The sequence below is a fragment of the Mirounga leonina genome, unplaced genomic scaffold, assembly GCF_011800145.1.
Source record: "Mirounga leonina isolate KUSES-001 unplaced genomic scaffold, KU_Mleo_1.0 Mir_201, whole genome shotgun sequence".
Lineage (NCBI taxonomy): Eukaryota > Metazoa > Chordata > Mammalia > Carnivora > Phocidae > Mirounga > Mirounga leonina.
Window position 1 is genome coordinate 30624366 of NW_023270504.1, and position 27837 is coordinate 30652202.

The window sequence follows — 27837 nt, forward strand, 5'->3', positions numbered from 1 at the left end:
CATGGGGCGCCTGGGTAGCTCAGTCATTAAGTGTCTGCCTTTGGCTCAGGTCATGATCCCAGGGTCCTCGAGCCCCGCATCGAGCCCCGCATCGGGCTCCCTGCTCTGCGGGAAGCCTGCTTCTCCCTCCCCCACTCCCTCTGCTTGTGTTCCCTCTCTCACTGTGTCTCTCTGTCAAATAAATAAATAAAAATCTTAAAAAAAAAAGTGTTTATGGTTCAGGATATAATAAAAGTGACTTCACTTCAATTTCATTCTCACATAGTATCTGTGTATCACCTTTGCCACAGGGGTTCTTCATCTAAGCACACCAGATTGCTAAGTCAATTAAGTTTAGATATGCTTATACAGTTTCCCGTTAAATTCATGTGACGGTCCTATATCCAGTGAGTCCCCTAATAATAAATGATGAAAGTCTGGAGGCTGTGTAAATTGGGTGGTTAGGGTGAAGAGAAGTATTGTTTATCTAGCTTGTGTGTGGGTTTCAAGGAGCTACCAGGTATCACAACACAACACAGTAAAAAAACAAAAACATGAAACCCAGATGTACCATGTGGCTCACGAGTGAAATTTTGCTTTACGTGAGGCTTTTCAGAGCCTTCTTTAATTGATAGGATGCCAGTTATTTAGATTAATAGTCTCCTTTAGAGTTTAGATCTTTTCCTTTCAGCATGAACTGAGCATTGACAGAACAAAAGAGTGATTCTGGGTTAAGGTCAGAGTGACAAGTTTCATTACTCAAGTCACAGTAGATGTATAACCCTTAATCATATATTAAAACACATTAGCTTTCTGAGCAATGATGCATAATAAATAGATCAATTTTTCAGTTAGAATGGCAAAGGAGACTTATACAGACACAGTAAGATTCAGTGACCACATTATAATTTTTAAATTTTGGTGGTCTTTCTTTCTCACTAAGAAGCTTCCAGCTGGTAGAAAGAATCCTTGGTTCTCTAGTGCAACCAATGGTGCTCTCATGTACAGTAGAAGACAAGACTGTATAAGTTACCTATTCTAATTGCATATGAAATGTCAAATTCCTTGTCTCCCATCCCATATTGCACATGATTTGAATGAATTTACTTTAAGGATCTTATATCACTGGACAGATCCTTAATAGAACATTCTCTTCTTATTCCTGTGAATACTAAGATCTGCCTAGCAAGAATGTCAAGTATTTTTGGCCATATAATTAAAGATGTTTCTTGACTCTAGAGGGCTTCAGGAGTTCAGTAAAATCCCTAAAGTTGTATGCATGCAAAATGATGTGTAAATATGCAAATAGACATGTTTGGAGGTAGGGAAGTACAAAGCATAGACCCCCCCAGAACAATGCCTGGCACATAACAGGCAATTAAAAAATATTGCAGGGGCAGGCAGGAAGGAAATTCCTCAGATTCTCAAAGGGATTTGTGACCCAAAGAAGGTTAAGAACTACTATTTGAGGATCAATACACCACTAAATACCTTAGAATGGAAAAAGAAACTCTCAATTATCTGTGGAGAGATAATGTGACTTTCATTTTCTTAGTAATAAATTTACATAGAGTTCACTTTTAACCTTTCAAATTGCTTTTGTAGTAATTGCCTGAACTGATTCCAAGGTTAAGAAAATAGATGATAAAGTCTTGAGGTCTTAGAATTTGTTAAGTTGTAAGACCTTTTATTCCTCCACGAGGCCTGAAGTCTAGGAGAGGGCTTAAAAAGGAGACTTCACATCCTCAGCCACAGCAAGGGTGAACCACACAGTTCAGCTTCCGCTACTGTTTCGCATTATTAGCTTGAGAGGTGGGATTTTCTTTTTTCTTTCTTTTCTTTCTTTCTTTTTTCTTTCTTTTTTCTTTCTTTTTTCTTTCTTTTTTCTTTCTTTCTTTCTTCTTTCTTTCTTCTTTCTTTCTTCTTTCTTTCTTCTTTCTTTCTTCTTTCTTTTCTTTCTTTCTTTCTTTCTTTCTTTCTTTCTTTCTTTCTTTCTTTCTTTCTTTCTTTCTTTTTTCTTTTTTTTTTTTTTTAAGTAGGCTCCATGCCCAGTGTGCCCAACCTGGGGCTTGAGCCCTGAGGTCAAGACCTGAGCTGAGATCAAGAGTCGGACACTTAACCTACTGAGCCACCCAGTAGGTGGGATTTTCAGTCTCTACCATAAAATGGCCAACAGGGAGGAATTTCAGAAAGCTGAGCTACTTTTTGGCTCTTTCTCAATTACCCCAAGCATAACGTCTTCAAACCTGGACAAAAAATTAGACATATGTCCATAGGGGACAATTCTAGAATATAAATGATTTGGGAATTACCTTAAGTACATTGTATGTGTCTATTTCTTATCTAGATCTGTTCATTTTTGGTGGTTATTTGGTACCACAGAACAAAATATTAAGATGTAGCCTCTGCCCTCTGTAATTTATTACTCATGCCACTGCTTTCTTGATAGCCTAGATAATCAATAATCAACCAATTAATGCCAGTATAGTGAAAGAGAAAACATTTCACAACATGCATCAAAGTATAGTGAGCAATGTTGTTTCCAAATTATGACCTACCTCTGTTTGCAAATTTGGCTTTCTTACTGCTATTATTTATGATGGCTATGCCCAAGTACATTTCAACTGGAGCTTTGGAAAAAATTAAAGCCCACACCTCGTTATATGCTTTCCAATAGCCATCAAGAAAAACCTTACTAATTGCTCACCATATATTAATGGTTTACTATATATTAGGACTGCAGAAGAAATGCTAGGGCTTCTCTCTGCCAGAAAATTGACTTTAAAAAAATGACTAAAAAATGTCTTCTTTGATAAGGTTCAATTATTTCTACTTTTAAAAATTGAACAATATTTTATATATGATAAAAGGCACAGAACTTAAAGTGTTTTGTTTGAAGAATTTTGGCAATAATACACTCTCAGGTAATCAACCACCCAAAACAAGACCTAAAACACTGTCATCCCTCCTTTTCAGGCAACAACTACAGCACTTCCACCACTAACCCAGCAGACACAATCGTTTTCTGCCTTCTGTCACCATAGACTGGTTTTGCCTGTTCTTAGACTTCATATAAATGGGATCATACAGTATATACTCTTTTGTAGATGGCTTCTTTTGCTCAGGATATTTTTGAAATTCATCCATGTTGTTGAACCAATTGGTAGTTCATTCCTTTTTATTGCTAAGTAGTATTCCCTTATATGGATACACTGAATTTGCTTGTCCATTCACTTATTGATGAATGGACATCTGGGTTATTTCCAGGGCTTTTTGTTTTGTTTTGGCTATTATAAATAAAATTGTTATGAACATTTGAGTAAAAGTCTTTGTGTGGACATGTTTTCATTTCTTTTAAGTAAATACCTATAAGTGGAACCTGTTGGATTATATGATAATTATGTTTAAGTTTATAAGAAATTGCCAATCCATTCTCTAGTAGTTGACCATGTTACCCTCCCACCATCAATGTATGACAGTTTCAGTTGTTCCACATTCACATTAACACTAGGATAATGTCAGTTTTTAAAATTTTGGCCACTCTACTAAGTTATGTGGTATCCTCATGCAAGTTTTAATTTGCATATCCATCCAATGTGCGATAAGCATATGAAAAATTGCTCAACACAATTAGTTATGACAATATGCAGATTAAAACCACAATGAGATATCACTTCAGAACTCCTGGAATAGCTCAAGTTAAAAGGAACAATGTCAAGTGTTGACAAGGATATGAAGCATTATTGGAAAGAAAATAAATAGGCACACAACTTTAGAAAACTGTTCAGCAGTATCTATTAAAGCTAAATATTTTTATACTATATATAAAGTGGTTGGTAAATACTCAAAACAAATAAGTGCATATATCTACCTAAAAACCATAGGCCAGAATCTTCATGGCAACTTTACTCACAATAGTTCACAACTAGCAATAATTCAGATACCCACCATTAGGAGACTAGGTTAATAGATTGCACTATTCTGATGCTACTGTAATACTACACAGCAATAAAAAGGAATAAGCTATTGCTACAAATAATAATTTATAAGTTCCTGATGATTATTGTTGAGTATCTCTTTATTGGCTATTCATATACTTTCTTTTGTAAAGTGTTAAATATTTTGCCGAATTTTTAAAAAGATTTATTTATTTATTTGAGAGAGAGACAAAGAGAATGCAAAGGGAGGGGCAGAGGGAGAGGGAGAGAAACAGACTCCACTGAGCACAGAGCCTGATGTGAGCCTCGGTCTCAGGACCTTGAGATCATGACTTGAGCTGAAGTCAAGAGTTGGACACTTAACTGACTGAGCCAACCAGGCACCCCAAATATTTTGCCAATTTTTAAATTGGGTTGTCTGTCTTCCTATTATTGAGTTTTAAGAGTTACTTATATATTCTGGATCTAAGTACTATGAAAGATACATGCAGTGTGAATATTTTTTCCCAGTCTGTGGCTTGCCTTTTCATTTTCTAAAAGGTATCTTTAGAAGAAGAGAAGTTTTTGATTTGATGAAATTTTTCCTTTTGATGGGGTACAACTTATCATTTTTTTCTTTTATGGTAAATGCTTATAAGATTCAATTTAAATCTAGTGTTTGGTAATACTACCTGGTTTTTTTTTTTTTTTTACCATTTTTTGATAAAGTGTTACAGATTTGGTTGCTTCTATAAACATGGAAAAAAGGATTTCTTATTTAACTCTCAGGTATATCTATAGTATAAACCTTACTGTTTAAGCCATATGATCATGGTTTAATAGGGCCATTGGAAAATAGGAACATGATCTGTTTTCATGTATCATAATTAAAATACCAACTTTGGCATAGTGAATAAACTTAAATATCAAATCAGAATGTCTCAATAAAAGTAAAACAATTTGAAGGAAACATTCTATAAAATGTTTTTTAAAACTTAAAGTTTCATGAAGAACTTTCACATAAGATTAAATTAACATTTTCCCACATTATATATCTCTTAGAATTATTAAATCTCTCAAGATGAGGATATATGAATTCTTACAACTTGCAATAATTTCTAGGAACTTTTAGGTAAATGCTACTATTATCTATATAAAATCAACCTTGAGGAACAGAGGAATTCCTATGTAAGCTGCTGAAATTGTTTAGTATTTTCAGTTTCTATCCGGGAACCACCCAGAGCTTTAAGTTATGTTTACTGTCTGCTAGATAATGTCCCAAAAGAAAAAGAGATTGAAGAAATAGTTGTGAAATTGTTGGTTAAGCTTTATAGGTTACCTTGAATAAAGAAATCTAATAAAAACAGTCCAGAACTCATTGCAAATATTTAATGGTACACATTTAATGCAAAGAATTAAGTGTTGCAGGCGAGTAGGATACCTTGCCTTGTAGGAGCTTACACTCTAATAGAGAAACTAAGGCATATATATAAGATAAAGTATAAGTACTATTAAGTGCCTGTTGTATATTTCCAGCTCAGCATTTAGATTATTTTGGATATTTATATTTATTTTTCTGTCTTGTGTGCTAGGATAGTAAACTCTAAGAGGGAAGGAATGTGTCTTATTCATTATTGAACCTCGAAACTTAGCACAGAATCACTATCAATAGACAAGTGCTCAATAAATACTAACAAAAGTCAAGGTAAGAGAGTATATGTTGCAGCAAGAAATCAAAGCTAAATAGAGGAATTATAAAAACATTAGGGAGAGGTCCAGTTTCAGTTGGGTTTTGAAATATGAGAATTTATATGGTAGAGATTAGTCAGGGTGAGGGAGAGAATTCAAGGAGGAAAAATGAGAAGCATGTTTAAAAGCATGGAGATAAGAAATTAAAGAGTATTCTGGGAAAGCATATAGTTCTGTCTGGTTAGAACAGAAGACAAGTGTGTAAAAGTAATGGTGGATTAGGCCAGATAGGTAAACTGGGACCTGACTATAGCAAGCTTTAAACACCTGGTGAAAATGTTTACTTGGTAGGCATTTAAGATTTTGAGCAGGAAAATGACTTGATCAGACTTATGCTTTAGGAAGATAAATCTAATGGTTTTGGATGGAGGGGATAAGCTGGGGATAAGCAAATTATAAGGCTAATGCTATATCATCCTTTTTATGTTTCTGGGCTCAATTTGCCAGTATTTTGTGTATGTGGTAAAATACAAACAACATGAAACTTACTATTTTAACCACATTTAAGTGTACAGTTCAGTGATTAAGTACATCCATGATGTTGTGCAACCGTCAGTACCATCCATCTCCAGAACTTTTTCGTCATCCCACACTAAACCGCTGTATCCATTAAACACTAACTCTCCATTCCCTCCTCTCTCCAGCCCCTGGTCATCACTATTCTACTTTCTGTCCCTATGAATTTAACTATTCTAGGTACTTCATGCAAGTGGAATCATACATTTGTCCTTTTGTGTCTGGTTTATTTCACTTAGCGTAAAGTCTTCAAGGTTCATGTTATAGCATATAACAGAATTTCATTCTGGTTGAATAATATTCCAGTGTATGTATATACCACATATTGTTTATCCATTCAGCCACCACTGGACATTTGGGTTGTTTCCACATTTTGGTTATTGTGAATAATGTTGCTATAAACATTATTTTGTTCATGATTTCTTATATCTATATTTATGTGAGATATTGGTCTATAATTTTCTTTTCTTGTAATGTATTTGTCTTGTTTTGGTATCAGGAGAATGTTGCTCATAAAATAAGTTGGGAAGTATTTCTTCTTCTTTTTCTGGAAGAGATTGTGTAAAATTAGTATTATTTCTTTTTTGAATGTTTGGTAGTATTTACCAGTGAAACCATCTGGACCTGGAGTTTTCTTTGTTAGAAGGTTTTAAACTACAAAGTCCACTTATTTAATAGATATGGGATTATTTGGGTTATTCTTGAGTACATTTTGGTGATTTGTGTTTTTCTAGGAATTAGTCCATTTCACTAACCTGTCAAATTGATGGACATGGAGTAGATCACTGTATTTCCCTTATTATTCCTTTAATGTCTGTAGAGACCTACTCTTTCATTCTTGATACTGCTCATTTGAGTCTTCCCCCCGCCCCCCCATCAGTCTGGCTTGGGTTTTATCAGTTTTATTGACTCTTCTCAAAGAACCAGCTCTTTGTTTCACTGATTTTTTTCTATTGTTTTTGTTTTTTGTTTCACTGATTCCTGGGCTTATTTTGATTTTTTCCTTCTTTCTGCTTCCTTTGGGTTTAATTTGCTCTTCTCTTCAAATTTCTTAAAGTGAAAGCATGAAGTATTCATTTGAGAGCTTTCTTTTTTAACCTAAGTATTTGATGCCATAAATTTCCCTCTAAGCCCAACCTCAGTTACATCTGACATATTATATTTTCATTTTTATTCAGCTCATATATTTTCTAATTTGTCTCCCTCTTTGACACATGAGTTATTTAGAAGTGTGTTGTTTAATTTTCAGTCATTTGGGGGATGTTCCACATATCTTTCTGTTATTGATTTCTGAGTTCAAATGCTTTGTGGTCAGAGTGTGTACTTTGTATGATTTCAATTTCTTCAAAAATTTTAAGGTTTGCTTTATGACACATGATGAAGTTTATCTTGGGGAATGTTCTATGTGCACTTGAGAAGAATGTGCATTCTGCTCTTGTTGGATGGAATGTTATATATATGTCAGTTACATCAAGTGAGTTGATAGTGTTGTTTGGGTTTCTATATCCTTGCTGTTTTCATTTCTCCTTTTATTTCTATTACTTCTTGCTTCACATTTTTGGAAACTCTGTTATTAGGTGCATATTAATGATTGTTATGTATTTTGGATAAACTAACCTTTTTATCATTACATCATGTCCCTCTTTATCGCTGACAGTTTTCTTTGTTCTAATGTTTGTCTGATATTAATGTAGTCATTCCAGCTTTCTTTTAATTAGTAATTGCATGGTATATCTTTCTCCATCCTTTTACCTTTAACCTATCTCTATCATTACATTTAAAGTGGGTTTTTAAATAAACAGCATAAGGTGCCAGGGTGGCTCAGTTCGTTGGGCGACTGCCTTTGGCTCGGGTCATGATCCTGGAGTCCCAGGATCGAGTCCCGCATCAGGCTCCCTGCTCAGCAGAGAGTCTGCTTCTCCCTCTGACCCTTCCCCCTCTCATGTGCTCTGTCTCTCTCATTCTCTTTCACAAATAAATAAAATCTTAAAAAAAAAAATAAACAGCATATTGTTGGGTCATGATTTTTTATCCAATCCAGCACTCTCTGTCTTAATTGGTATGTTTAGACCATTTACATTTAATATATCTAATATGGTTAGATTTAGATCTACTGTTTTATGTTTGTCTTTCCTACGTTTGGCTCTGCTGTTCCCTCATTTCTTGCCTACTTATGTATTATTTGAAATGTTTTTAATATTCTATTTTAATTTATCTATTGGTACCTATATCTCTTTTTTTTTTTAAGATTTTATTTATTTATTTGAGAGAGAGAGAATGAGAGACAGAGAGCACGAGAGGGAAGAGGGTCAGAAGGAGAAGCAGACACCCCGCCGAGCAGGGAGCCCCATGTGGGACTCGATCCTGGGACTCCAGGATCATGACCTGAGCTGAAGGCAGTCGCTTAACCAACTGAGCCACCCAGGCGCCCCCCTATATCTCTTTGTATTTTCTTTTTTTTAGTAGTTGCTCTAGGAATCACTATATATATATATATATACACCTAACTTTTCAGAGTCTACTAGTTTTCATTTTACTACTTCAAGTAAATGTAAACCTATATAGCTCCCCTTACCCGCCCCCTTTTATTATAGTTGTCACACATATCACATCTACATACACTAACTCACCTCCTAACAACATTACAACTTTTGCTTTCAATAATCCTGTGCATTTTAAAGATATTGAGAGGAGGAAAAATAACTTTTATTTACCTATATATTTACTATTTATGTTGCTCTTCCTAAGGAATCCTGCAGTTCCAATTTCCCCTTTGGTATCATTTCCCTTCAGTCTGAAGAACTTCTTTTAGCATTGATTTTAGAGCAGGTCAGTTAACAAAGAGTTCTTTTAATTTTTCTTTCTCTGAGGATGTCTTTAATTTCACCTTCATTCTTGAGAGATATTTTCACTGGAGATAGAATTATAAGTTGGCAGTTCTTTTATTTCAGCACTTTGAAATGTTGCCCCACTGTCTTCCAGGCTTTATGGTTTCTGAAGAGAAATCTGTGGTGATTCAAAACATTGTTCCTCCATATGTATCATTTTCCTCTGGTTGCTTTCATAATTTTTTTTTAATTTGTTTATTGGCAGTTTGATTATGATGTTTAAAGAGGCATGGTTTTCTTTGGGTTTATCCTGTTTGGGGTTCATAGAGTTTCTTGACTCCATATATTTGTGTCTCACCAAGTTTGGAAAGTTTTCAGCCATTATTTCTTCAAAATATTTTCTAAACAAGTCTTTTTCTCCTTTTGTTGTACTCCAGTGACACAAATTCAGACCTTTTGATATTGTCCTACAGGTTACTGAGGCCCTGTTTTTGTTTGCTTGTTCTGTTTTGTTTTGATCTGTTTCCTCTATATTCTGCAGGTTGGATAATTTCTACTGATCTGTCTTTGAATTTGCTGACTCTTCATTCCTCTGTCATCTCTATTCTATTAAATAGGCTATCCAGTGAATACTGTATTATTCAGTTCCAAAGTATTCATTTGGTTCTTTTCATACCTATTTCTCTGCTGAGAATTTCTCTTTACATTAATTTTAAGAGTATTCAGTTTTACCTCATGGAGCATAGTTATAATAACTGTTTTAAAGCCACTGTCTTATAATGCCAACACCTAGATCATCTCAGGGTAGCCAATATTGACTGGCTTTTCCCTTGAGAGTTGATCAGATTTTCCTGGTTCTTTGCATAATTAGCAATTTTGGATTGTACCAAATGCCCAACATTTTGGTTACGTTGTGAGAATCCAAGTACTCTTAAAACTTTCCAAAGAATGTTTATTTTGTTTGAGAAGGTGTCCAATTCATTTAGATTTAGATAGGAAATTCTCTCTTGCCTTTCACGGGAAATGGTTCCCATGTCAGTTCCATTTCAAAGCTGTGTCTGCCCTACATATATACCACTTAGGATGATGGTTTATTTTGTAGGTGAGTTCTCAAAGCCTTTGTTATGTTTGTCTTTGTTACATGTATGTGAACCTCACAGGTGAGACCAGGACTTGTGTCAGTTCATAATCAGAATTAGGAGATCTTATTCAGCTTTCTCCTCTATAATCTCCCCAACTCTCCAGCTTGACTCAGGGGCCCTTTTCCCCAGACCTCTGGTTATAAAGTCAGCATGTCTCTGAGTTTTGGCTTATCAGAGTCAGGCAGTCTGCATAGTTTGGGCTGCTCACAGGGTGAAACAAAGGAAAGATAAAATATATAATGGGAACTCCCTGCTGTCCCTGCAAGTCTTTAGACCACAGGGGCCCTGGTTTCCAGTTACTGTGGCAGAGACAAGCTGTTTCTTGGGATCTTTAGGTGACTGTGCCACCACCATCATTGACATAGTGGCAATTCAGCTATGCACTGCAACTGGCTTCAGGGTAGGGCTAGGAGAGAAAAAAGGGGGAAACGGGGAGATTCTTTTCATACTCTGTAGTTCACAGGAGTCCGTTTCTCCAATTCCCAAACTAAGAAGAGAGGTTTCTCTTAGTTTTTGTTGTTCTTGTCCATGGTTCTGCAACTTGGCCCACTCTTGAGTCACCATCAGCAGATAAGAAAAGAATAAAATGCAGAAATTCACCACCATACTGGTTGTTCTTCAGGTTTTGATTTCCCTTCCCAATATACCTTTCGTTTACCTTCAGAATCTTCACTTAGTTGCTTTTTGTATTTAGAACTTTTAGTTTTAAACAGTGAGAGATGTCTGATAGTGAACTTACTGCATTTTGGCTGGTGCTGGAAGCTTAATCCCTTTTTGTCATAAGGAGAGAGCAGCAGAACCACTACTGAACTAGGACTTAGCAATTGTCTGAGAAAACTTCAGTTAACTTTACTATTACCAAACATGCTAAAATATAATTTATATGAATATTTAGCCTTACAAATAATCTGTTACTACAAATGAGCACTACAACACCTCTGCCCTGCAGCTAAGGAAGTTATACTTTTGGGGATATACGTAAGTTTCACTCTTGAGTGAATTTTCCTACAGAAATAATGCTATACATGCTAGTTCTGTATTTCATACATGCATCATTATAATGTTACTGTGCAACTCTTCAGTATGTGCACAATGGGCTAAAAGACTCGTGAGTTGACTCACGGAGATGTTGACTCACCACCAACTAAAATATTTTTTCTATGAATGTATTCTGCTATCCAATTTTTAAATTTTTAATTATCAAAATAATACATGTACATAATTTAGTCATATACTATTCATATAATTATTATAATCTGCAGAGCCATATAGTGTACTATAATTATATTTCCTTTCTTTTACAATATTTTGTTTTCCCAGGAATTAAGAATTGCCTCCTTTTGTTGTACTTTTCCATCCCCTCTCTCAGTTTTCAATGTTTCTATAGAATCACCAAACTTTCTTAACAAGAAACTATAAATGTCCCAATAGACTCAAGGTATTAGTTGTAAAGTTTTTCTTGGACACCCTTCCTGAAGCCCTTTATCCTTATACTTTAACTTAGACTGAATGATCTTCCATTGCACAGGGGTCATTATGGGATTCCTCTTGACCACTGTTCTCAGAATTCCTTTACCTCCATCCAGTATTTGGATCCCCTTTTTCCTGGATGGCTATGTATCCATCATAACAGGCCCAATTATGCTTCAGTAACAGATGACCCCCAAAATCTCAATGGCTTTCAGTGATAAAGATTTATTTCTTGTACACATTACATGTCCATCATAGGTCACTTTTACCTCTGTGTCATGTTATCTTCATTCCAGGACCCAGGCTGACAGAGCAGCCTCTGCCTAGAACACTGCTGGTCATCATAGCAGAAGGAAAAGAGAATGGTGAATCATGAACTAGTTCTTAAAGTATCTGCTCAGAAATGACACAAAACACTTCTACCCACATTTTACTGGCCAAAGCAATTCACACAGCCATACTTGAGTTCAACAGGGTATATATCCTACATATCCTCCTGGAGGGTGGATCAGTGGGAGGAGGAACCAAATCATGTAGTCAAGTCTGACATCAACAGAGCAGAGATATATAATCTTCTGCAGGGAGGCAAAGTTAATACATTATGAATAATAAAGCTATCATGGCATGCCTTCCTCTTTCTTGTTTATTCCATCTTTTTCATGAAATGCATCCTCCACCCTTGTAGGTTTATGTCTCTTTTTATTCCTTTATTGTCATTTCAACAGTTTTAGGAGAACAACAGGAATGTATCCAATATGCCATGTTTAACCAAAGTCCACCAATTACTTTAAAAGGGACTGCTAGGACATGGCCTATTTGAAAGAAGAGGGCTGTCTGTAATTATCGTTTTCATTTAGTGTCCCATATTCCATTATTTATAGCAGTTCTTCCCAGATCCTACAAATGTCAATAAAGGATTTAAACTGTATTTCCTTCTGAATACAAAACTATCCAATATGGTAAATTCACTTTAAAACTGAGGCGGAGTTTCTAAAACAACTTTGATCTTGAATATCTTGATTTTGCCTTTTATCATTTCCTCTAAGCTCCAGGTTTATGTCTGCAATGAAATCAAGCAGCTTAAAAGAATTTCATTCTACTCCTGTAGCCACAGACAATGGTATATTCAACATGTTGGTCTAACTCTGAAATCTACCTGCCTCTGCTGTCTGTAACTTATCTTAAATCTTATATTTGGGAAAATACAATCTTATTTAGTTATGAAATGGAAAATACAGAAAATGGTTGCTAAAGGGCTCTAATAGAAAAGAAATGGTCAAATTCAGCTTTTTATTACATTAGTTTTTATTTGATATTCTCCTAATAACTGAGATATAAGAGATTTTCAACTTAAAGAAAAACTTGCTTTTTAAATTTTGGAGTGTGCAGTAAAAAGATTAAGTATTTCTTAAAAGGTAAACCTTGCTCAAATGCATCATTCATATGTGTTAGTACTATCACTGCTTGGGCCTGGGCTTTTAAAGTTAGGCTTTCTCAGGGTGCCTGGGTGGCTCAGTCAGTTAAGTGTCTGCCTTCAGCTCAGGTCACGATCTCAGGGTCCTGGGATGGAGCCCAGCATTGGGCTCCCTGCTCAGTGGGGAGTCTGATTCTCCCTCTCTCTTTGCCCCTCTCCCTGCTCTTGCATGCTCTCTCAAATAAAAAAATAAAATCTTAAAATAAATAAAATAAAAAACAGAGTTAGGCTTTCCCAGTTCCAATGCTATTTCCACCTCAAAATTGTCATGGACCCTGGTAAATGATTTAAATCTCTTTAATCTCAGTTCCTCATTTATAAAACAAGAATAACAGCATTTCCAAGAAAAAGTTACAAAAGTTAAATCACCCATATAAAGCCTTGACATAGTGCCAGGCGGACAGTAAATGCTCAGTAAATGTTTGTTGAATAAATGAATTTCTGTCCTTAATTAACAGCTATCTTATATTTAAAGTTTATATAAGCCAAGTCCAATTATAACCAAGCTTAAAAACTATAAATCCTTTAATGTAATAAAACCATATATTTTGTGTTTGGTCAAGTTCAAAGTTACTTATTTATTAAACATCTTTTTTTATAATTAAATGAAGAAATTTTAAGATTTTTACTCCTTGATTTTGTTTTTCTAAATTCATCCAATCAAGACTGGGATAATTGACTCCCTAGGTACTAATTTTTTTTTTAACTTAGTAAATCTAAAGCACTCCATGAGAAAACTCACCACAAACCTAAATCAACTCTACCTGTTGACATGTCCAAATATGGCCTATGACATACCTAGGCCAAGTGAAATGCCAACGCTATACAGAGAGGTTCTTAATTATACAGGTCTTGAGGGGTACGGAGTCTTAAAAGGCATTCTTGAATAAAGCTGGCTTCATTGTTCAAAGGACAATCTATATGTTATTAGAGAATATGTAAACCATATAGGATTATTACATAAAGTATTTGAATTCTTTATAAACATCTGAGAAATATCTGAGACTCTGAAAGCAACCTGGGGTAAACTCTCCTGTGAACCTTTGATGACAGAGACTGAAAAGGCTTTTACAAATAAACTAAAACCAAAGACTATGGCTGCAAAGGCAATTAGTACCAGATATTAAGGAGAAAATCAAAAGCAAATAAACCCAGAAAGGTAAATAGATCCATTCCCTTCCACTCTTCGCTGTTCAACTGATTTCACTTCTTTCTTATGGAAATTCATTAGAAATATTTTGTTATGCATCCAAAAGGCTGCTTTCAATTTGCATTCATGTTTAATAGTGCAGAGAATAGTACAGATGATGTAGAAAAAGCAAAAAAAAAAAAAAAAAAGCAGAATTTACAGGTTTCTGTCAGGTCTGTCATCTCATTGAGCCTACTTTTCTCATCTGCAAAATGACAGTGAAAATGTCTGCCCTACAAAGTTGTGATTATGAAATATGGTAAAATAAATGAAAATGCCTAGAACAGTGCTGTTCGATGGAAATATAAAGTGAACCACAAATGTGACCACACATGTAATTTTAAATAAAAAAATTAAAAGAAGCAGGTGAAATTAATTTTAATAATATATTTTATTTAACTCAATAGATTCAAAATATTATCATTTCAACAGATAAATCAATATAAAATTATTAATGAGACTTTTTTTTTTACATTCTTTTTTGGTACTAAGTCTTTGCAAATCAGTATGTATTTTACACTCACAGCAGAGATCAATTCAGACTGGCCACACGTCCAGCACTCCATGGCCACTTGCAGCTAGGGGCTACCATATTAGACAGGCGAGGCCTGGAGCCAAGGCGAGGCTTGATATGTTTACTACACCCAAACACTATTTCCTACCAGATAAACCCTGTGGGGCGTAGAAAGCTATTTTTTAAAATCAACCACATTAAAGAAAGTTTGTATTTTTATATTTTTGATATAGTATGTGATATGATATATAATATGTAATATTGTGATAAGAATTTAAAATAAAATACTATCTATACTGACTAGACCAAGTATTTAACCAAAATAAGAACAACCAAAAATGACTATTATAAGTCACTAATATTCATTTATTTTATATTATTAGGGTTTGAATTATATATTAATTTGACATAGACTCTAATAATCTAAAAAAATAAATAAACCTGACATAACTATAAGCACACAAATAATTCAAAAACTAACAACTGATTTAACTACACTCCTAGCAAAGAAATAGGAGAAAAGAACAAAATATTTCCCTATATTACTAAATTTTTATTTCACAGGACTTAGCACTGGTAAGTCATGTTACAGTTTTAATGGCTTTTTTCTCATAAAAACTTAACTGTATTCTCTAAATAACAGATGACCACCTATCGTGACAACTTGATTATATGTGACTATAATTATAAGTTAAAATGCTATATTTATCTCAAAACAAAAAATTCACTGGAGTTAAAACATTAAATATTATTTGTATTACATTCATTATTAAAATTACACTGAATAGTATAGAGTTGGCAAATTCTTGTATCTTGATCTCAAAAGCAAGGTGGAAAATGTATGGAAAACATTTCTTAACTGCCAGGTCTTTCTTAAAGTTATGCACAAAGCACAGATCACGTGCACACACATACAATTTATATTTAAGTATGCTCTCATTTTCTGTGTATGGAGATGCTCTTGCAGTTCATATATTTTTCATCAATTTTTCTCTGTGCTGCCCAGTAGTCCAACACAAGTGGTCAGATAATCACAAGAGTAAAATGGGGACAGAATATTGGATAGACGATTGCTACACCTCATTTCAAATCAGGCAAGGACTATTTAGTTACCTAATATAACTTCAACATTACAAAGTTTACGAAATTCTAAATGACCAAAACTCTTTGGACTTTGGTTTTTCATTTACTATGTGTTCAAAAGATGGCAATCTAGAATATAGGCCTTCTTCCTCCAATTTCCTATGCGGATGCTCAGTCTGAAGTGATGCACAAGGAAAAAGTACCACTAGCTAAATCATTCATTCTGTATCTGTAGCCCTGCCCATGTGTCTGTCCCTCTGCAGTCTCCTGACCAAGAATTCGCCTCACCCAGCCCTACCCAGGTTTAAAATCTACAATGGGTTCACACGAACAGGTCTAGCAGCAGAAAACAGGGTTCAAATACTTACATTACCATATTGACATCATTTTCATTGAAACTTTCACGAGGAAGAAGCGATTCCCTCAACTGGACATGCGTATTTCCCAAGTTAACTGACGCTGACACTAAGAGTCACTGATACTGAACACAAACACAAAGACATCTACTATACAATTTTAAACACTTGGCCAAACTGCAGAAATAAAACTACCCAATGCATTAAGAAAGACTCACATCTGGCATTTCTGTAGAGAAGGAAAGGATCCTGGAGCTGGAAATCCAGGTCTTTAGTAATGGGTTCTGTCCTGTTTTCCATGCTCAACCTATTCATAATGGTGAACCCATGCTTTGGAGAAGCAGACCTAAAAATCACAAGGGGTGGGGAGGATATCAAAAGACAAATTATTCCACAGAAGTACACTTTAGTAGAACTACTATTCGAACGTGTCTCTCAACCTTTTTGTATGTATAGAGAGCTTTGTGCAAGCAGACTGTACACATACAAAGGAATGATTCTTTACTATTGGCTAACAGTACGAATGTACTAATTCATGTACTACTTCGTATGTAATACATCCAGCATGACTGCCCTTGCTGTCCCTTTTGCACAAGTCCTACCTATTTAGCTATGTGTATATAGATATCTTGCTTCCCTATCTAGGTTGTAAATTCCTTTAAGGCAGAAATATTAACCACTTTAAAAAAAATTACTAACAGATACTTTTAAAGAATCTTGATAGTTAGTATAGAGTGCACATCACAATCATACAAAGAAATTTTTCATAGAAAATATTAGTGTTGGTTTGAAATTGAAGTTGTAAAATTTCTTAGAGAATGATGCCCCTCTGGTCAACGAACCTGTGATGAGATACAGTATAATTAAAAGATCACAGAATTTAATTCAAGCAGCAGCTATTTATGGGGTGCCTGAATGGCCCAGTCGTTAAGCGTCCACCTTCGACTCAGGTCATGATCTCAGGGTCCTGGGATCAAGCCCCATATCAGGCTCCCTGCTCAGCAGGAAGCCTGCTTCTCTCTCTCCCACTCTCCCTGCTTGTGTTCCTTCTCTCGCTGTGTCTCTCTCTGTCAAATAAATAAATAAAATCTAAAAAAAAAAAAAAAAAAAGCAGCTATTTTGTTTTCCTCATAAAGGAAACAACTTCATAGATAAACTACTATAAAAGTTTTTCTCCATAAAAATGTGTCATTTAGTGACTTTTTATTTTTCGTTTCATTGAATAAACCTTCAGTGCCTACTCTCTGTCAGGCAGAAAGAGCCCAAATTACACAGAGTGTAACTCTAACAACTACGTGTGCATTTGTCTACTCTTGGGTGACAGCCATATAGTAATCCAACTGTGCAACTTCTGGTGACAAATGAAACACCAAATGCTTCTACGCTGAAACTGAAGCAAGCAGAATTCATTTATTTACTTTAAACTAGGGCAGCAGGGTAACCAACCCACAGAAATGTTCTGAGCGATAGGAAGAAAAGGTGTTTGTGTTAGTTTTATTTCACATTAACCCTTTGATGCTACTAAAGAAGTAAAATACAGCTACAGTACTACTTACGGAATTTTCTTTTGAGACCTCCAATTTTAAACTTGATGAAAGGCAATCCTTGCCTAACTTATTTTACAAAAAGGTAAAGCAGTGGTGGGCATATAATCAATACTAGAAAGCATCATGATAATCATTTCAACTTAAATTCTGAGGAAAAATGAAAAAGAGTTCCCAAGATCTCTAACAGAGGGTCCTCTGGAAGTGTCAAGTTCAAAAATCACCAGTGGGTGTCTCTGAACTCTCTATTACAGAAAGCAAGCCATGGGAGGAAATAAAGAAAAGAAATAATTTTTTAAATGGGATTAGGTGTTTTTATACAGAATCAGAATTTGATTCTTCAAGTATTTCATTATCACAACAGGACCTTACCTCTCTAATAGTATGGTTACTATACCATCTCATAATTTATAAAATAGGCTCAGGGGATGAATGTGCCAGTTCCTCTAAAGCAATATCTGTAACAGAAGTCAAAATATTATCACCAGCAGCTCCATTACCTGTACTAAAAATTCCCTTCTGACTTTTATGAGCTTTCTGTCATTCTCTACTGAGGAAAAGACCTCAATATGCTAGAATCTGGCATCTATCTGACTGGGGAGGGGGGGGCTGGCCCACACCCAGGGAAGGGTCGGGGGTGGGGGTGGGGGGAGATGGGAAAAGCCCCTATTGTTGAGGAGTTAGATTTGGGGAAGAGATTAAGGAACAGGGAAAAGAGTTGTTCTCAGCCTAATGTTGAACTGACAGTTCCATTTGGAACTCAGAGTATATTAAGAAATACTTGAAAATGCAAACCTACATTTGGTTTGGGCACAAAAGAGAAAATACTTGTATAATTTGTTAATCTTCTGCAGTCAAAAAAAAAAAGAGAGAGAGAGAGAGGGCCTACTAAAAATCCCTAAAACAAATCATTAGCATATATTAATACATCTTTTCTTTCACGTCTCAAAAGAGTAATACTTGTACGAAATGAATGAGAAATGCACTCTTTGTGTGTGCTTGGAATAAGTCAGAGGTCATCTGTTTGGTTTTCTTTTCACACTTCAGAATTCTCAAGAGGAGTTTATACTCACTTGGCAGTATGCTCTGGTGCTTTTAGAAATGTTTTTGAACATAATGTAAAGTAGCCAATGGCTCTTAGGCACTCCCACCACTTTTCTAATAAACCAATCTCCTCTACCTACTCCGATGGCCTTGCTCATCCATTCCTTTCTTTCCACTCCCACTGTAGCTTCAGCCTCCACCTACACACTCTTCCGCCATGCTTGCACTGGGCCTGCAACTGGGTTCTCGTGTTGCTTGTATCTGTATGGCTGACTCTTCTCTGTATCTCTGGGCCCCAAAAACTCAACCACTAGCCCTCATCACTTTCTTCTCCTTCAGAGAACACTTGTACTCTCATGGCTTCAATGACCAGTTTAAGGCAGATGACTCCAAGCTCAGTATCTCCATCCCTAACCTGTCCTGAGGGACCTGACATCTTATTTGAATGCCCTGCTATTACTCCAAAATCATTATTTTAAAATAAAATTATCTTCAAACCAGATTCTCCACCTCCTATCCTTCCATACTGCTCAAGATTCTGTCATTCTTTGTCTATTTAAACATCTTAGTTTTTTTTAAATATTAGTATTTCCTCTATACGTGCAATCTTTCAAGAAATTTTTTCAATCTCAACTTCTACCATTCTAGTCCCATACTCCCATCATCTCATACCTACTCCCCTGCAATAATCTTCTCATTGTCCTCTCTAAGCCCAACTTCTTCTAGAACCAGTGCATCCTCATAATGCTAATACACTGACTTTCCCCACACATTTTGCTATAACTCTATTACTTCCCTGTTTATAAACCTTCAGTGACTCCCTACTGCTAAGAAAATAAATTTCAAAATCCTTAGTCTGACATTCTAAGCCAGCAAAATTTCTTTACCCTGATCTTCTAACTGATATAAACCAGTATAAACTCTCTGCAGCCCAAAGTAATTTTCCTTACTGTCCCTTCACCAAACTAGGTCCTATGCCTCAGCTTCTGCCATTCTTCCTATGGAGACAGCCCTTCCCCTCCTCTATGCAAGTTAAGTGCTACCTTATTCCTGAGGCCTACTCTGGCCGCACCAATTCTACACAGCCTTCCATAATCATAGCAGCCCATTCATTGCTTATAACTTTTCAACTGGCCCTGAGGATAAGCTATCTATTGGGACTTATCTTTATTTTTTTATTATTTTTATTTATTTTGGGGGGGTTTATCTTTAAATGTGAATGTCTAAAAAAAATGTGTGTGTGTGTGTGTGTGCATTTTCTGTCTCCCCAGTGAAGCTGTCAGCTCTAGAAGGGTTTGTACTAGGCCTTTGTATTTTATCTTTGTCCTCCCAGTGACAATGATGGACAGTTTATGTGAATGTTTATGTGAATAAAATGCTTAAGTATTAAGACAATATACATACTATGTGATATTAACAATTTCTGATACAAATGACAAAAACCATGAATTTATTACATTTATCCGGAAACATATTCTATAGTAGCTATATGACGGAGGACTCAAAGATATCTTTAGTTTTGGAGCACACGTCTTTCAAGGGTCAAAGGCAGGTGAGTGGAGAGGTGACCAATAGGACCTTTTTCCAAAGAGTGACTAAAAAATCTAATATTCTTAATAGTGTACTTCTAGCTTCTTGCCAATGCATTATATTCAAGGACTCTGTGCCATTCATTTGAATTAAAGGATAAATATTTAATACTGTTTTAAAAAGAACACAGAGATTTAAGCTCACCAATACTGGAGTTTAAATTACACTCTGAAATTAGTATTCCTCGTACTATACCAGGTGACATTATTAGTATTCCCTTCCTTATATCACTAGTAACTTCAAACTAAGATTCAGGATTTTTCACTTCTCTTTGAAATAAAACTACATTTGAAGAAGAGTAACACAACTGAGTTAAAATATTCTTTCAAAGACTGTCAGTTTCTTCATGAAGGTAAATACTCTTACCTTGTGTAAACAAATAAGGTTCCTTCCACATCAGTCTTTTCCTAAAAAAAAACAAAAACAAACAAACAGCAAAATCTGTATATTCTCTTCATTAATAGTAACTTGCACAGAGGTTAGAGAACATTCAGTTTCAAGTAAGGCCAATCCATGTAACAGGAGGGATTATTCTTAGGGAAAGGAAAAAAGCAGTTTCTTAGCCAGGTTGTGGCTCCGCTGATTAGGCAGCAGGAAGCAGCCATTCTCCTTTTGTCATTCACGAAATAAACCATCATTATCTCTCTTTACCAAAGACAGAGACAGCAACACACCTCTGGCTAAAGTAATACAAAAACAAGTACGCTCCATGGATTTCCTTTGAAAGAGGAGATGCTAAGTGTGCTGCCTTCTCCTCTACCCTGTGACCTGGGTACGTGGCTGCGGCAGTCACTGGTGTTCGCATTTCATTATCCCTCTCTTTATTGTCTGGGTTCATTTTCTCTTGCCATATCCTGTCACCTAGGAGAGCAGATGATGTCAATAATCCTACTTTGACTACAACACAAGAGAGCAACAATGCTGTAGTTTTCAAACAAATTAATCACCAACGTGGTGTGGAATATTTAGAGTCTATTTTGCATCTCTGAAATCAAGTTAGAAACATTGCCAAGCTTGGACTCAAGAAATCTGCCTGAGAGAAACTGGTTAAATGGTAAAGTGAAAGTGATAAACTATCATTTCAGTTCATTTGGAAAGGCTCTCTTCCATCTCTCTGAAGACAGGAGCCCAGGCCCTGATGAAAATGTTCGTCAGTACAATGCATACTAAAAAAAAAATGTTTTAACTAGTAATCAGATTATTATAATTCGGAATTTAAAAGGTACTTTTGCTACTTACATGCTTTAGTTTCACCATTCTATCTAACCTCCTAATATTTTATTATTAATCTCTATTACCAAAATCATTCAAAATTTAAGTACTCTATAGTTTTGGGGAAAATACACTCTTTAAGAACAAGGGTATAATATTACATGGTAATTTTTTTAAAGGCACGTAAAACATTGGAAGCATGATCCTCTCACATGCTCAAGTAGTTTCAGCAATTCTCCTGGTCACCTTACTTCAGTGGGTCTTAAGGCATGGTCCCCCATTCAGCAGTATCAGCATCACCTGGGAACTTGATAGAAATGCAAATTCTTGGGCTCCTCCCAGACCTACAGACTCAGACTGTGGGGGTGATGCCCAACCTCATGTTCACTAAGCTGTCAGGTGATTCTGATGTACGCTATGTGAAAACTGCTGCCTTTGCCCAGAGAACTGTACTAGGAGTCCTGAAGTCAAAATCCACGATGTTCCAAATTGTGTCAAACATCACCAAACATTGTTTTTTAAGAGCAAATGGATATTGAGTAAATTACTTAGCAACAATGAGGATTTTAATCCTCATCATAGAATATGCAATTAGAAATAAAGAATTTTTAACAGTTAAAAACAATTTTAGTCAGTCTTTTCTCTAATACATAAACATTGGGAAGTTAGAGTTCATCCTCTAAATGGATTTATTATAAAGTTCGTATAAATCACTACAGCGTCCTGTGAAAAATATCCTTACTTCTCAAATGTGGCCCTTTTCCACTGTGCTTTGAAAAATACTGAGTCAAAATAAAAAAAAAAATACAGAAACATTATTACTTATCTTTTCTTGTGTAAACAAACAGGGTTAATTCTTATCTGTTGAGAAATCTATATCCTGGGTGCACTTTAAGTGCTAAAAATTACCTAAAAACTTCCACAATATTAATCATTGAGAAAATGGCCACTATAGAACAATAAATACTACCCAAACAAGTCTAAAAATTTGTGGGCATTCCTAAAGTTCAACTGGTACAGTTGGCAAGTATTTACAATCCACAGAGCCTTCAAGAAAAAATGTGTAAAAATGAAATATTTGGTATTATTTATTACATTGATAAGAAGCTGAAACAGAGATACAGATTAAGGAACTGGAGAAGAGTCTAGGTGCATCGTTGAGGACCACTTGCTCCAAGGCCAAAACACTTTCCTGTCTTCCAGTATTTGATCTTAGACTGTTTTATCTTAGCGATCCAAACGTGCTTCTATGGATCGGTACACATAGCTAATAGCTTTTGACTGTTTCCCTTCTTCCTCCATGAAGTAGCAATGGAAATTACTTCTTAAAAAAAAAAAAAAAAAAAAAAGACCTTAGTGCCCAATTTTAGTTTTGAAAAATCTAGAATCAGAAATGTAAAAGGCATGTTTCTCCTGAAATTCTCCAACTTGTAACAAGCCATTTTTTTTTTTTTTTTGATTCCACATAGTGAGTTCAAACAGTATTGGTAACTTTCTCTGACTTATTTCACTTAGCATAGTGCCCTCAAGGTAATGGACCCCACTTCTTGATTGAAAAATGTGAAAGAATTTGTGGCCATCTTCAATTGCAACAGGTCTTTAAATAAAGTTTGAAATTTCCCTGACTAGCTAGGGGCCAGACTCCCACAGCCCAACACCACAAACCCGGTCTCCCTGTACAATGAACATCAAGCAACATCTTTGGAGAGTTTTCCTTGGGATCCAGACCCATAACTGGGAAAGTCTGCACCAAACAAAATCCACTCCGTACTTTGCCCACCAGGAGCATTGTCATCAGCACTAAAGTGTATAGGGGATTTCTTAAATCTTGATTACGAATACCTGGAGTGGGTTCTTGCCAGGTCATACTGGGCTAACTAGTTTATTATTCTATGTCTCAGTTTCTACACTGAAAAGAGATAACTAGCTTATACCACTGTGATCTTTCGATTAAAAAAACAAAAACATATTTTAAGTGGTCTATTACACATGGATAAAAGGGGCTTTGGAAATGTAAATTCTGATCTATCAAGGCTGAAACAGCTCACATTCATGCATTTTCCTGGTGCCTCCAGATCCAAGGGTAACCAGATTTTTTTTTTCTTTCTGGGCAAAACTCAGGGTTGAGGTTCTGGGGTATAGTTAGAACAAGATTTTATTAGATCCTCCTTAGGTCCTCCAGCCAAGGAGGACTTCTTTGTTAAATTATTAGTTTATAGTTCTGCGGAATTTTAGCTAAAATTTTAAAAGTACAATTTAATGATTTAATAGTACACTCTATTATAAAATCTAACATGTATTAAAAAATTAAGCAGTTCAAAATTTAAAATAAGATGATGGAATATAAAATAGTGCTAGTTGGCAAATTATTGGGATGGCACAGTATTTGACACTTTTGAAACAACCCAAAGCAAGTTCTGTATTACTAATTATCTATGTTAATACAATGAAGAAGTAGGTCTCCATTTATCCCCATAAACCTTTCTCTCTCAATCATGCACATAGCATCTAAGTCACTTATATGAAGTCTTTAACAAACAGCAATGCCCGGACTTCACATCCAGAGATACTGATCTGGCAGGTTACACTTTTCAAAACTCCCAAGTGATTTTGATACATAGGAAACTTAGAACACTAGCTAGAAACAGGACAATAGTCACACTAAGGCAGTTTCTCAAGCTCAGCACTTTTGACATTTGGGACCAGATAAATCTTTGTCATGGGGGCTTATCCTGTGTGTAGGATATTTTACAGCATCCCTGGCCTCTATCCTTTGGATGCCAGTGGTATGTTCCCTGTTAGTGTGACAACCCAAAATTTTGGTCATACTGCCAAAAGTTCTCTGGAGACAAAATCAAAACTAGTTATGAACCACTACTCTAAGGACTAAGAAGTGAAAATATATTCTTCAAATGACATGTAGGTATTTTGGGGGAGAGGTCTCCAGATAATGAATGGGAAGTAGTTCTAGATCTTAAATTCCTATTCCGGTCATGACATAATCTTTCTTAATCCTTCCTTCAAGCACCTCATTTTCTGTCTACCCTTCATTCCTAATACCTCCTGCACTGAATGCCTGAAGTCATTCTTCATCTATTTTAGTGTAGTAAGAATTCCCCTCTTTTACCTCCCATCTGCTTTCTTGCATATACTTTCACCACCAATCTCAAGAATGTTCTTTATAATTCAGTAGGTTTATGTTCAAAAAGCTCACATCCAGAGGCCCTGAGTGATGGCATATGGAGACGGTGGCGACAGACTGTTTACCCTCAGCAACTGCTCTGCATCTAACTAGGTCTCTTTTTTCTGGCTACCACAGCCTTGAAGATTAGTACTTTGAAAGAATGACCTTTTACTGAATGAATTATGCCCTGTGTGAAGGCAACAAGTCCAGGAAGCAGGAAAACATAACTCCTGTAAATAATGCATTGTGACACTTCTGCCTTTTGATGAGGCTTTAGAAGGACTTCACTGGCTATCTAATAAACCTCTAACTATTTGAACAGGTATCTATCACAGAGATCCTGTCAAAAGCTTATAGGAGACAACTGTTTTCCAAGAGGAATTCTTTCCTCTACATGTTAACAATTTCTCAAGATTCTCCATACTCTAATCCCACTGTCAAGTAGGCTCACATTACTGTACATCCCTGATCCTTTATATCCTACAAGATTACCTTGACAGAATTAACACATTATGCCTTTGGCATTTTTTTTGTAGAGCAGTATAATAGCAATACAATATGTAGAATATCTTTGTATTTTTTCTAAATTGCCATTGATGAAATCATCCAGTACATTGCTCAATGTCCTTTATATAAAGACCCAGGTGACAAATTCCCCTGAAAATTAGTAGGAAATAACCTCTCTGCTGACCCAAGTGGTATACTTTCTATTACATAATGGTGAATATTGAAGATATCTCCCTGTTTTCCTTTTCTGCTTGACAACTAGAAGTACAGGCCGAAATTCCTTGCTCTGTTCCAGCAAATTTCCTCACTTAAGAACTTAGGGCAAAACTATTTTCTTCTCTCCCATTTTAGGACCTCCTTTTTAATCTTTTTATTTTTGTTAATGATTTTCAGGTGAATTTTTTATTACAGACTGCTCAAGGTCCACACTAGACTAGAGAAACAGGCTATGTAAATGTTAAAAAATATATGAATTTGTTCAATATGCATGTTTTCCTTGATTGAATTTTGATGTCTTGGAGAATACATTAAAAAAAAATCACCTGAAATCCATTCATCCACGCCCCGTTCTTTATATTGTTTTCTAACTTATTTTAAAATGATGGATGGTTATATAATGGATGGATTATTATTTGGGACAAAAATCATAAACGAGGAAAAGAAAAATTACATCTCTCTCTATTCAAGTGGGTGGGTTACAGAATCACACGCAGTAATTCCTGCAAAGGACTCAAGTGTCTTATGCTCCTACCCCATTGTAATTGTGAGGAAAATTAAATTTCATCCCATTGCCATTTATTGGGTTTCTGTTTTGAGAAGTGCACTAAATAATTCGGCTCCCAAATGGACTCAAATTTCAAACTCATTTTGGTCTTGGTAGGCTGTAGTGTAATGATCTTTCCAAGAGCGTCAGCCCCCTTCAAAGTGTTAGACCCAGCCCCCATTTTGTCCTCTATTTCCCGATGTTTGCTCTTTTCTTGGTGTATTTCCTGAGTTCACAAGTTCAATTTCTCCCCTTCTATCAAGGTTTGACTTCTCTTCGTCCCATCTAAGACTGATGTTCCAGAACCATAACTCGGCTTTTTCATTCCTCCCTACCCCGCCTCCCCTGCAGCCACGTTTCACTGTAACAGAATCCCGCTTTACTTTCTCGGAGTGCATCAGTCTTCTGGCCTCAAATCATCAGGCCCCCCTCCTTCCTTCAGCTCTCCGGGTCCCGTCCCTGATCGGTCCGGTCTCCCCACGTGGGGTATCGTAGATATTTAAGTCCTTTCCCCAACTTCAGGTGGCTTCTCAGAGCGGCCTCCCTCTTCCCCAAAACCCCCGGCCCAGGGGTCCAGTTGCCACAACTTCGGCCTCAGGCCGTGATCCACCACCATCCACCTCCATCCACCTCCAGGGCGTCAGCGTCTCCTCCCCCTCACTGGGTTCTGGAGCCCCGAGTCTGACGACCCCGTCCCCACCCTCCCCCTGCCTGCACGGCCCCGTCGCGTCCGCACGCACCCACTCGTTGGCCCGATGGCCGAAAGTGTACAGAGCCACCTGGCTGGCCACGTCCACGATGCGGTTGATATAGGGGTCGTGGCGCTGCAAGGCCGCCAGGCTGATGTCGCGCCCCTTCCCCACCAGGCCGCCCGCCGCCACGGCCGCCATCTTCCCTCCCTCCCCGACATCAACCCAGGGCTGTCGGAAGCCACTCTCAATAGATCGCAGAACGAACGAGCCGCCTCGCAACCGAAAACACGCGGCGACCGCAAGTCCGGGGAGGCCTTCCTTCTCCAGCCATGCCCCCGCCCCCACGTCCGGTGACGGACGCCAGACATTACTAATCGATGGCCGCGCTCCCTCCCCGACGATCGTTGCCGGGGGCAACCGCAAGCCCGGGCTGGAGGTCTGAATCCGGGTCCTCCTCCCCAAACGCTGTTTTCTTCCTACGCGAGCCATGGAGCTGCACGCGCGACGGGGTTTATCTCTTGGATGTGTTCGACCCTTTGGAGTGTCTTTTCTTTGACGCTCAGTGGTCAAACCTATAACAATAAATAAACTTCAAGAATTAATTAACTGAAGAGAAAGGAAACCGTGATTTCTGTATGTACAAATACCCAGTGGTTCTCAAAGTGTGGTTCTCGAACCCCCTGAGAATTCCTGAGACCCTTTCAGGGGTCTACCTGTCAAAACCATTTTCATGACAATGCTAAGATTTATTTGCCTCTTTCACTGTGTTGATGTTTGCACTGATAGTGCAAAAACAATGGTGAGTAAAAGTTCAGGCGTCTTAGGGTGATTCAAAGCGGGTAGCGCGGTAAAAGTCAGCGTCACTTGAGAGTGTTCTCCACAAAGCAGTAAAAATTATTAGTTTTATTAGAGTTCAACTCTTTGGTTACTTTTTAAAGATTTATTTTTTGGGAGCGAGAGAGCGAGTGCGTGTGTGCGTGGAGGAAGGACAGAGGGAGAGAATCTGAAGCATGACTCCGAGCGGAGCCCAGAGCCGGACCTGCCTGGGTCTCCCCACCCTGAGATCAGGACCTCAGCCGAAACC

General features: G+C 36.8%; 1 protein-coding gene across 4 annotated transcripts in view; it reads right to left on the reverse strand.

The window, feature by feature from the left end:
- DCP1B (decapping mRNA 1B) overlaps window positions 1-27045 on the reverse strand; it is a 55313-nt gene extending 28268 nt beyond the window's left edge. For 3 of the 4 annotated variants that reach the window (XM_035028537.1, XM_035028536.1, XM_035028535.1), the window contains exons 1-3: window positions 26802-27045; window positions 20762-20802; window positions 16436-16563 (exon numbers count right to left, since the gene is read on the reverse strand). In XM_035028537.1, the coding sequence (XP_034884428.1) occupies window positions 16436-16563; window positions 20762-20802; window positions 26802-26951 (319 nt within the window). In that variant the 5' untranslated portion in view covers window positions 26952-27045. Of the gene's footprint in view, window positions 1-16435; window positions 16564-20761; window positions 20803-26444; window positions 26752-26801 lie in introns of those variants that run through there. The other variant, XM_035028538.1, reaches the window with a different exon arrangement.
- Window positions 27046-27837: the final 792 nt, after the last annotated feature.